A 12,322-nucleotide genomic window follows, 5' to 3' on the forward strand; every position below is an offset into this window, starting at 1 on the left:
ACCTTCCAAATGAACCTCACTCATGAGATACTTTTGAAACGGGGAGGAGATATAGGCAGCACAAAACAGAAATGCTAGGAGGATCTTAGAAGCCAAATCAGTAACTCAGCTTCCTAATATTATCGCTCTCTTGACTACACTCTAATAACTTGCTTTCACCTAATCTCATGCACTATTTCAAATAATTTCAATTTCTACCTGAAAGTAGGCATGTTTTCTCCTGTAAATTACAAATATTTAATCCTTGATTCCTTTAACAAATATTTATTGAATACCTTCAATGTGCCATGCACTGTTTTAGACACTCAAGATATAGCAATGATTTAAAAAAAGGCCCTAATCTAGTTAAAGAAAATAGACAATAAACATATAAATATCAATATAAGGAGTAAGAGTGTTTTGAAGAAAAACAAAGCAGGATAAGGGCACAAAGAGTTATGCTGGGGTGGGGAATACTGTTGTGGACTATATGAGAAAGCAACATTTAAGCAGTGTTAATGAATTAGCAAGCAACCATGTTATCATATCTCCTGAAATAAAAGATGTTTTAATTTTAACAAAAGAAAAACCTGAATTCATTTGTTTTATAAAATATAACAGCATTTATCTTTACTCTGCTTACTGAAAAAATTACACCTTATGCTGTAATTACATTTTAAAAAATATTCTTTAAAAACTTCTCTGTCCATTTATCCATATTTTCTTATTTTATGATGTTTTTTCCAGAAATGAAAACCATTACTTGGGTATGCCTGCTCCCAAGAAGTCATATTTAATAAATAACCTATTAATTCTCTACGCAAAGGACTCTAATATGCAGTTCTCTAACACAGGTCACAAATTAGCATTCTAAAACCAGGTTCCTACACCTTAAATGGTATGGATAATCTGGAATATGAACCAGTAATTTCTTTTGAAAGCAAAACTAAAACTATCGAAGTACTCAGAGATACCCTTCCTCTAGAGAAAGTAATAATGCGTTAGCAATCTAATACCTTTATTTCTAGAATATAGGTTCATTTTTTAATATGACTTCATATCAAATACACTAAATGAAAAAAAGAATGTGTTCTAAATGTGAAAGAGAAGAAAATTTAATTGATTAAGCAAAATACAAGAGATAAAATAACTAGATAGGCTACAAAAATGAAAATTATACTCTATTAATAATAAATAGAGTACAAAGGATCAAGGAGGGGAAGTCTACAAAGAAAGATTAGAAAAGTCAAAGCATATTTCCATTTAAGCATGGCAGATGGAACCTTTTGTCTCCACTCCTTGAAACATCACTAAGGTAACATCATATAAAGACAAAAGAGCAAGAGAAGAGACAGCAGTAATCAAGAGGAGTCACTAAGCTAGAGAGTAGATGAACAGTGATAAAGACTTGGCCAACCACAGAAAGCTGAAATCTAATAAGCCTTTACGGGTGGAAATCAATGATAAACTCATCTGCACACAGACTCCTGGAAGGGCTTAGATATTGGAAGTGTTGGGAATTTCTGAAGGTAGAAGGGAGAAATGGACTGAAAACAGAACAACTGATGGAAGAAAGAAGTTTTAAGCTCACCCTTACTGGGGAATAAGACCCAAGACTTACTCTTTAATAAGGCTGAACCAGCTCTGTTCTCAAGGACACCAGAGTAGGAATGAGGCACCAGAAGGAAAACATGGGGATAAAATGAAAGTCAACATACTAACCAGTGAGGCTTGTGGGCCTTTCCCCATTTAGCTCGCAGAGCACTGGCAGCTAAGCTAACACGCTCAAGGAAACTGGAAGGTTTCTTCTGGAACAACTTTCTGATCCAAGGAAAAATATTTGTAATTGTTAACATTTGGTGTTTCCTAGTAAAACAAACAGGTCCGTACCTATTCAACCTAAGGGAAGCCCCACCAATTAATAAGTTCCATCCTCATGAGCCTGGCATTTAGAATCTCACTCTCAAATATGAGTGGACAACCCAGAATCACCAGGTATCTGAGCAAGGGTCATGCACAAAAGACAAAGACCAATAAAATGAATAGAAAAAAAACAGGGAGCAGGGAGAACAGAAGGTACAGAAGCAATCCAGGGAAGAGAAGAAGAAAATATTTTTAAACTAATTGTCATCCTCAGACAGATACATTTATTATCTCTGTGGAACAACAACAAAAAAATAGGCTATTTAAAGAAAGACAACTTCAGAAAACAAGAAAGAAATAAAAAATGACAGCTGGAATTTTAATATGCAACAGATAAAAGTGAGGAAAATTCCCATAATGTAAAGCAAAATGATCAAGACATGAAAAACAAAAGATAAGAAAGCAAGATACCAATTCAATTTGTGTCTGTTTCCATTTTTCTAGGCAGAATATTTGTGCGGGATTGCGGGGGGCGGGGAGTGGGGAGTGAAAAGACAAGTGAAATACCTGAAATTGAAATGAACCATGTTAAGAAATGGTAAAATCAAAATTAATTTGGTTAATGATTTTGATTTTGATGAAAGTAAAGAGATATGCTACATAGAACAAATGAGTGAATGATATAAAGAATGTTAGATTGGGAGGGAAAAAAATTGGCTTCTCAGTGCTTGATGTGGCTCTTCCAGAAATAGGTTTTTGCATACCACATACCCTGGGTGTAAGAAAAAGTATGGGCGGGGGGCAATGTTCAGTTTTTGTGTCTGTAACTTAAGACACTGTTCAAAATGTCTTCTAAAGTTCCTTCCAACTCTAAATTCTTTAAGTCTAATTCCTACCTCCTTCATGGAGCCTGTTCTTACTATTCCAGGTACATCAGATTTCTGAAACCAAAAAATGAATGCAATTTAAATGTGACTAGGGTTGACTAGCAAGGCCTAGATCTTTAAGTATTTAATAATATATTTTTTAAGGATTACATACATAATTTAAGATATATATTAAAAGGATTTGTATGCCCCAGAAGCAACGTCTGAAGATCGTTAGTTCTGGAGTCTCAATCCAATTCTGTCATTAATAAATTACGTGAGCATATATATAAACTGTGAGTCTCGGACTTCCCTGGTGGTCCAGTGGTTAAGACTCTGCGCTTCCAATGCAGGGGGCACAGGTTCGATCCCTGGTCAGGGAACTAAGATCCCACATGCCGCAGAGTGTGACCAAAATATAAAAAGTAAATAAATAAAAATAAATAAACTGTGAGGGACTTCCCTGGTGGAGCAGTGGTTAAGAATCCGCCTGCCAATGCAGGGGACACGGGTTCGAGCCCTGGTCCAGGAAGATCCCACATGCCACGGAGCAACTAAGCCTGTGCACCACAACAACAGCCTGCGCTCTAGAGCCCACGAGCCACAACTACTGAGCCCGCATGTCACAACTACAGAAGCCCATGCACCTAGAACCCATGCTCCACAACAAGAGGAGCCACTGCAATGAGAAGCCCACACACCGCAATGAAGGGTAGCCCCCGTTCACCGCAACTAGAGAAAGCCCACGCGCAGCAATGAAGACCCAATGCAGCCAAAAATAAATAAATAAATAAAATAAATTTTTTAAAAAATAAATAAATAAACTGTGAGTCTTGGTTTCCATATCTGTGTAAGTAGGCTAAGGAGATAATCTTTAAGATCCTTCTTAGCTCTAAATAGTCTATGATTCTAGGCAAATACATGACTAAGGGAGCTGGTTATTAAATAGACCTCTTAACAGAATTGCTTTCTGATATTTTGATGCTAGTAAGGGATCAGGGGAATTACAAAACATATACAGGATTAAAACAGAACTGCTTACCCTTCCATTTTTACAGATATAATCAAATAGCTCTCCTCCTGAGACATATTCCATCACCATGAAAATATCAGATGGTGTACTGATGACCTGGTACCTGGTGAGAGAAAACATTACCTACCAGTATTAAAACATGTATATTCATTCATTCAATAAATGTTTACTAAGCACCTATAATACACCAGGCACTGTGCTAGACGCTGGGAAAACTGCAGGGAACAAAACAAATTATCTGCTCTCATGGAGTTTATTTTCCAGAAGCCAGGAAACAGACACTAAATAAAAAACAGTATCTCAGGTGGTGGAACATGCTATGAAGAGAATCAAAGCAAAACTAAGGGAAATCTTTCATACAGGGTATTCAAGGAAGGCCTCTCTGATAAAGTAACATTTAAGCAGAGCCTAATGGATATCAGGGAACAAACTATGCCATTATCTAGGAAGAAGGTGAACCAGGCAGAGGGAACAGCAAGTGCAAAGGCCCCCAGGGGGAAACCTGCCTGGCGCATTTGAGCAATGGCAGGAAGGCTAGAGCAGAGTGAGCTAGGAGCGAGAAACAGGATGTGGGGTCAAAGAGGTAACTGGACAGCAGAGGACACAGAACCTTAAAAGCCATGAAGAGGCTTTGGCTTTTACTCTATGGGAGAAAGAAAGCTATTGAAGGTTTTAAGCAAAGCAGTCACATGATCTGGCCAAGTAAAAGGGTACCTTTAGTTGATGGCAGCAATGTGAAGAACTTACTGGGCAGTAGGGTGGAAGCAGGTGGCTACTGCAGTAGTCCATGAGAAAGATGAAGGGGGCCCACACTGGGTTGATGATAATGAAGGAACTAGAATGAGATCTTAGATATATTTTTGAAGGAAGAGATGGAGTGGAGGTTGGGAAGTGAGAGAAATAGGAAAGTTAAGGATAGTTCCTAAGTTTCTGCCCTGAGGAACTGATATTAACTGAGATGGTGAAAAGACCAGGAAGACCAGGCACGGGAGGGTAATAAAGGGTTCAGTTTGGGCCATGTCGAGTTTCACATGCCTCATGGTCACCCAAATGGAGATGTAAAATAGGCAGTGTGCATATTCAGGGAACAGGTTTCAAAGCAGGAGATGTATATTAAGGGTTGTCAGCATAAGGATAGTATATAAAACCATGGCACCTCAACAAATGAGAAGAGGTGAGAGTGAAACATATTTTGAGTCACCAGTTCAATACAAAAGCCTAAATGGTTTTAATTTATAGCCTGCATAATAAAGCTGAGTAGTAAATAAGTTAACTGTAGATCCTACAATTGTCAGCTGTAAAACAACGGTAATATTACTGCCTTTTGAAATTTGGATTCCTGAAATTCTGTTATTTGGATTTGGATTTGGATTCCTGAAAATCTATTATTTGTTATTTGTTTTATCAGATATAAGCAGTGTGGGGGAATGGAGACCCTACTGCATTGTCTCTAGTGAGGCTAGCTGATATCATCTGGAAATTTGGAGGGCAGGAGTTTTTACTAGCAAATCATTGTTGGTTCTACAGCAATAGGGGCACTGAAACTTATCTATCAGAAGGGCATCAGTCCCGAGAATGAGAAAGATAACATCTGATCATCACAAGGGCAAAATGTGAACTTAGGCTTAAGTGACCGTGAATGGGGTTAGATAAATACATGAACAGGAAGAAATTTTAAAACCCTCAGGAACAGACCAAAGCAATGTCACTCATCTTTCTCACTTGTCAGATTAAGAAGGTTAACAAAAATGATGCAAAAATGATATGACTATATTTAATATAATTAGATCTTACAGTTTAATTATATGAGGATGCCTGAAAAGCTTGAGGTTCTGAATTTCTCTGCGGATTTTTCCTACTACATCAAGGCTTCGAATCTTCTGTCGATTGAGTATCTTCACAGCAACTTTATGCCCAGTCAATTCATGTTTGCCAACTGTAGGAGAAATAATTTTAATAAATTAGTGCCAGGTTTCATTAATAACATATTTAGAACTATTCGAAGAGTAGTAATCTTAGCATTCTCCAAAAGTACTTGAGCAGTTCCAAGTTCCTTTTTTCTTTTTTAATTTTTACTGGTGTATAGCTGCTTTACAATGTTGTGCTAGTTTCTGCTGTACATTAAAGTGAATCAGCTATAGGTATACATATATCCCCTGTTTTTTGCATTTCCTTCCCATTTAGGTCACCACAGAACACTGAGTACTATTCCCTATGCTATACAGTAGGTTCTCATCAGTTATCTATTTTATACATAGTAGTGAATATATGCCAAGTTCCTTTCAATTCTGCCTGATTTACCCCTGAACGTTTAGATGTTTAAAGCTGGAAGGCTAAGGGAGAGAGAAAGAAAGAAACTTCTTTTTGCTCTCTGCCTTTTTGTACTTTTATATTCTCTTAATTTACTTTTCATTTTTTAAACTATCATACATACAAATTGAACTTTTTTCTTTTGGTGTGCAGTTCTATGGATTTTAAGACATGTAGAAATTGGTGTAATCACCATTATAATCAGATACAGAACAGTTGAATCATACCAAAAACCACCCTCATGTTAGACACACTTTCTCTATAATCTCTTGAACCTTTACAATTTTGGTTCATGAGCATGTAGTTTCTGTTTTTAAAAATAAGAAAAAAATTTTTAGTGATTACCCTTCAATTTTGAATGTTATACCCAGATAATCAATGGTTATAATACAATTTAGACATTTTTTAACAGAGACAAAGTCTCCAAAAATTTAGCTTCTATTCACGCTTTCTTAAGGACCTAATGGAGAATTAATATTCCACCAAAATCAGGAAAGAAACCAAGATGGTAAGAGGGCAGACAGCAGAAGCAAGAACTACAATTCTGCAGCCTGTGGAAGGAAAACCACATTCACAGAAAGATAGACAAAATGAAAAGGCAGAGGGCTTTGTACAAGATGAAAAAACAAGATAAAACCCCCCAGAAAAACAATAAAGTGGAGATAGACAACTTTCCAGAAAAAGAATTCAGAATAATGATAGTGAAGATGATCCAGGACCTCGGAAAAAGAATGGAGGCAAAGATTGAGAAGATGCAAGAAATGTTTATCAAAGACCTAGAAGAATTAAAGAACAAACATCTAGAAGAATTAAAGAACAAACAAAAAGAGATGAACAATACAATAACTGAAATGAAAAATACACTAGAAGGAATCAATAGCAGAATAACTGAGGCAGAAGAACAGATAAGTGACCTGGAAGACAGAATGGTGGAATTCACTGCCAAGGAACAGAATACAGAAAAAAGAATGAAAAGAAAAGAAGACAGCCTAAGAGACCTCTGGGACAACATTAAACACAACAACATTTGCATTATAGGGGTCCCAGAAGGAGAAGAAACAGAGAAAGGACCCGAGAAAATATTTGAAGAAATTATAGTCGAAAACTTCCCTAACATAGAAAAGGAAATAGCCACCCAAGTCCAGGAAGCACAGAGAGTCCCAGGTAGGATAAACTGAAGGAGAAACACGCGGAGACAAACAGTAATCAAATTGACAAAAATTAAAGACAAAGAAAAATTACTGAAAGCAACAAGGGAAAAACGACAAATAACATACAAGGGAACTCCCATAAGGTCAACAGCTGATTTCTCAGCAGAAACTCTAAAAGCCAGAAGCGAGTGGCATGATATATTTAAACTGATGAAAGGGAAGAACCTACAACCAACATTACTCTACCCCACAAGGATCTCATTCAGATTTGACGGAGAAATCAAAAGCTTTACAGACAAGCAAAAGCTAAGAGAATTTAGCACCACGAAACCAGCTCTACAACAAACACTAAAGGAACTTCTCTAAGTGGGAAACACAAGAGAAGAAAAGGACCTACAAAACCAAACCCATAACAATTAAGAAAATGGTAATGGGAACATACATATCGATAATTACCTTAAACATGAATGGAATAAATGCTCCAACCAAAAGACACAGGCTCACTGAATGGATATAAAAATAAGACCCACAGCTTCCCTGGTGGCGCAGTGGTTAAGAATCCACCTGCCAATGCAGGGGACACAGGTTCGAGCCTTGGTCCAGGAAGATCCCACATGCCACAGAGCAACTAAGCCCGTGCGCCACAACTACTGAGCCTGCGCTCTAGAGCCTGAGTGTCGTGACTACTGAAGCCCGTGTGCCTAGAGCCCGTGCTCTGCAACAAGAGAAGCCACCGCAATGAGAAGACCATGCACAGCAACGAACAGTAGCCCCCGCTCGCCACAACTAGAGAAAGCCCGCATGCAGCAACGAAGACCCAATGCAGCCAAAAATAAATAAATAAAATAAATAAATTTAAAAAACAAAAAAAAACAAGACCCATATATATGCTGTCTAGAAGAGACCCACTTCAAACCTAGGGACACGTAGAGACTGAAAGTGAGGGGATGGAAAAACATATTCCATGCAAATGAAAATGAAAAGAAAGCTGGAGTAGCAATACTCATATGATATAAAATGGACTTTAAAACAAAGAATGTTACAAGAGACAAGGAACGACACTACATAATGATCAAGGGATCAATCCAAGAAGAAGATATAACAATTATACATATATATGCACCCAACATAGGAACACCTCAATACATAAGGCAACTGCTAACAGCTATAAAACAGGAAATTGACAGTAACACAGTAATAGTAGGGGATTTTAACACCTCACTTACACCAATGGACAGATAATCCAGACAGAAAATTAATAAGGAAACACAAGCTTTAAATGACACAATAGACCAGATAGATTTAATTGATATTTATAGGACATTCCATCCAAAAACAGCAGATTACACTTTCTTCTCAAGTGCACACAGAACATTCTCCAGGATAGATCACATCTTGGGTCAGAAATCAAGCCTTGGTAAATTTAAGAAAACTGAAATCATATCAAGCATCTTTTCCGACCATAATACTATGAGATTAGAAATCAATTACACGGAAAAAAATGTAAAAAACACAAACACATGGAAGCTAAACAATACGTTACTAAATAACCAAGAGATCACTGAAGAAATCAAAGAGGAAATCAGAAAATACCTAGAGACAAATTGCAATGAAAACACGATGATCCAAAACCTATGGGATGCAGCAAAAGCAGTTCTAAGAAGGAAGTTTATAGCAATACAAGCCTACCACAAGAAACAAGAAAAATCTCAAATAAACCATCTAACCTTACACCTAAAGGAACTAGAGAAAGAAGAACAAACAAAACCCAAAGTTAGTAGAAGGAAAGAAATCATAAAGATCAGAGCAGAAATAAGTGAAACAGAAACAAAGAAAACAATAGCAAAGATCAATAAAACTAAAAGCTGGTTCTTTGAGAAGATAAACAAAATTGATAAACCATTAGCCAGACTCATCAAGAAAAAGAGGGAGAGGACTCAGATCAATAAAATTAGAAATGAAAAAGGAGAAGTTACAATGGACACTGCAGAAATACAAAGTATCATAAGAGACTACTACAAACAACTCTGTGCCAATAAAATAGACAACCTGGACAAAATAGACAAATTCTTAGAAAGGTATAACATTCCAAGACTGAACCAGGAAGAAATAGAAAATATGAACAGACCAATCACAAGTAATGAAATTGAAACTGTGGTTAAAAATCTTCCAACAAACAAAAGTCCAGGACCAGATGGCTTCACAGGTGAATTCTATCAAACATTTAGAGAAGAGCTAACACCCATCCTTCTCAAACTCGTCCAAAAATTTGCAGAGGAAGGAACACTCCCAAACTCATTCTATGAGGCCACCATCACCATGATACCAAAAGCAGACAAAGATACTACAAAAAGAGAAAATTACAGACCAATATCACTGATGAACATAGATGCAAAAATCCTCAACAAAATACTAGCAAACAGAATCCAACAGTACATTAAAAGGATCATTCACCGTGATCAAGTGGGATTTATCCCATGGATGCAAGGATTCTTCAAGATACGCAAATCAATCAATGTGATACACCATATTAACAAATTGAAGAAGAAAAACCATATGATCATCTCAATAGATGCAGAAAAAGATTTTGACAAAATTCAACACGATTTAGGATAAAAACTCTCCAGAAAGTGGGCATAGAGGGAACCTACCTCAACATAATAAAGGCCATATACGACAAACCCATAGCAAACATCATTCTCAATGGTGAAAAACTGAAAGCATTTCCTCTAAGATCAGGAACAAGACAAGGATGTCCACTCTCACCACTATTATTCAACATAGTTTTGGAAGTCCTAGCCATGGCAATCAGAGAAGAAAAAGAAATAAAAGGAATACAAATTGGAAAAGAAGTAAAACTGTCACTGTTTGCAGATGACATGATACTATACATAGAGAATGCTAAAGACTCTACCAGAAAACTACTAGAGCTAATCAATGAATTTGGTAAAGTAGCAGGATACAAAATTAATGCATAGAAATCTCTTGCATTCCTATACACTAACAACAAAAGATCAGAAAGAGAAATTAGGGAAACACTCCCATTCACCATTTCAACAAAAAGAATAAAATACCTAGGAATAAACCTACCTTAGGAGACAAAAGACCTGTATGCAGAAAACTATAAGACACTGATGAAAGAAATCAAAGACAACACAAACAGATGGAGAGATATACCATGTTTTTGGACTGGAAGAATCAATATTGTGAAAATGACTATACTACCCAAAGCAATCTACAGATTCAATGCAATCCTATCAAATTACCAGTGGCATTTTTCACAGAACTAGAAGAAGAAATCTTAAAATTTGTATGGAGACACAAAAGACCCTGACTAGCCAAAGAAATCTTGAGAAGGAAAAATGGAGCTGGAACAAGCAGACTCCCTGACTTCAGACTATACTACAAAGCTACAGTAATCAAGACAATATGGTACTGGCACAAAAACAGAAATATAGATCAATGGAACAGGATAGAAAGCCCAGAGATAAACCCACGCACCTATGGTCAACTAATCTATGACAAAGGAGGAAAGGATATACAATGGAGAAAAGACAGTCTCTTGAATAAGTGGTGCTGGGAAAACTGGACAGCTACATGTAAAAGAATGAAATTAGAACACTCCCTAACACCATACACAAAAATAAACTGAAAATGGATTAGAGACCTAAATGTAAGACCGGACACTATAAAACTCTTGGAGGACAACATAGGAAAAACACTCTTTGACATAAGTCACAGCAAGATCTTTTTTGATCCACCTCCTAGATTAATGGAAATAAAAACAAATATAAACAAATGGGACCTAATGAAACTTAAAAGCTTTTGCAAAGCAAAGGAAACTACAAACGATGAAGAGACAACCCTCAGAATGGGAGAAAATATTTGCAAATGGGGCTTCCCTGGTGGCGCAGTGGTTGAGAATCTGCCTGCCAATGCAGGGGACACGGGTTCGAGCCCTGGTCTGGGAAGATCCCACATGCTGCGGAGCAACTAAGCCCGTGCGCCACAACTACTGAGCCTGCGCTCTGAGCCTGCGAGCCACAAATACCGAAGCCCGCGTGCCACAACTACTGAGCCCATGTGCCACAACTACTGAAGCCTGCACGCCTAGAGCCTATGCTCCACAAGGAAAGGCGCTGCAATAAGAAGCCCGCACATTGCAGTGAAGAGTAGCCCCCACTCAACGCAGTTAGAGAAAGCTCGCGCGCAGCAACAAAGACCCAACACAGCCATAAATAAATAAATAAATAGGCAGAAGACCTAAATAGACATTTCTCCAAAGAAGACATACAGATGGCCAAGAAGCACATGAAAAGCTGCTCAACATCACTAATTATTAGAGAAATGCAAATCAAAACTACAGTGAGGTATCACCTCACACCACCTAGAATGGGCATCATCAGAAAATCTACAAACAACAAATGCTGGAGAGGGTGTGGAGAAAAGGGAACCCTCTTGCACTGTTGGTGGGAGTGTAAATTGATACAGCCACTATGGAGAACAGTATGGAGGTTCCTTAAAAAAACTAAAAATAGAATTACCATATGACCCAGCAATCCCACTACTGGGTATATACCCAGAGAAAACCAAAATTCAAAAAGACACATGCACCCCAATATTCATTGCAGCACTATTTACAACAGCCAGGTCATGGAAGCAACCTAAATGCCCATCGACAGATGAATGGATAAAGAAGATGTGGCACATATATACAATGGAATACTACTCAGCCATAAAAAGGAACGAAATTGGGTCATTTGTAGAGACGTGGATGGATCTAGAGACAGTCTTACACAGTGAAGTAAGTCAGAAAGAGAAAAACAAACATCGTATATTAACGCATATATGTGGAACTTAGAAAAATGGTACAGATGAACTGGTTTGCAGGGCAGAAATTGAGACACAGATGTTGAGAACAAATGTATGAACACCAAGGGGGGAAAGTGGTGGGGAGGGGGTGGTGTGATGAATTGGGAGATTGGGATTGACATAGATACACTAATATGTATAAAATAGATAACTAATAAGAACCTGCTGTATAAAAAATAAAATAAAATTCAAAAATTCAAAAAAAAATTTAAAATAAAAAAATTTTTCTTTAAATAATAAATAAATAA

At 37.3% G+C, this 12,322-nt stretch overlaps 1 protein-coding gene across 3 annotated transcripts in view; it reads right to left on the reverse strand.

Moving 5' to 3' along the window:
- PRKAA1 (protein kinase AMP-activated catalytic subunit alpha 1) overlaps nt 1-12,322 on the reverse strand; it is a 44,585-nt gene that overhangs the window by 12,172 nt on the left and 20,091 nt on the right. For 2 of the 3 annotated variants that reach the window (XM_061189212.1, XM_061189213.1), the window contains 2 exons: nt 5,536-5,677; nt 3,751-3,844 (listed from right to left, as the gene is read on the reverse strand). In XM_061189212.1, the coding sequence (XP_061045195.1) occupies nt 3,751-3,844; nt 5,536-5,677 (236 nt within the window). Of the gene's footprint in view, nt 1-3,750; nt 3,845-5,535; nt 5,678-12,322 lie in introns of those variants that run through there. The other variant, XM_061189214.1, reaches the window with a different exon arrangement.

Source organism: Eubalaena glacialis, chromosome 4, assembly GCF_028564815.1.
Source record: "Eubalaena glacialis isolate mEubGla1 chromosome 4, mEubGla1.1.hap2.+ XY, whole genome shotgun sequence".
In the NCBI taxonomy this organism is placed as follows: domain Eukaryota; kingdom Metazoa; phylum Chordata; class Mammalia; order Artiodactyla; family Balaenidae; genus Eubalaena; species Eubalaena glacialis.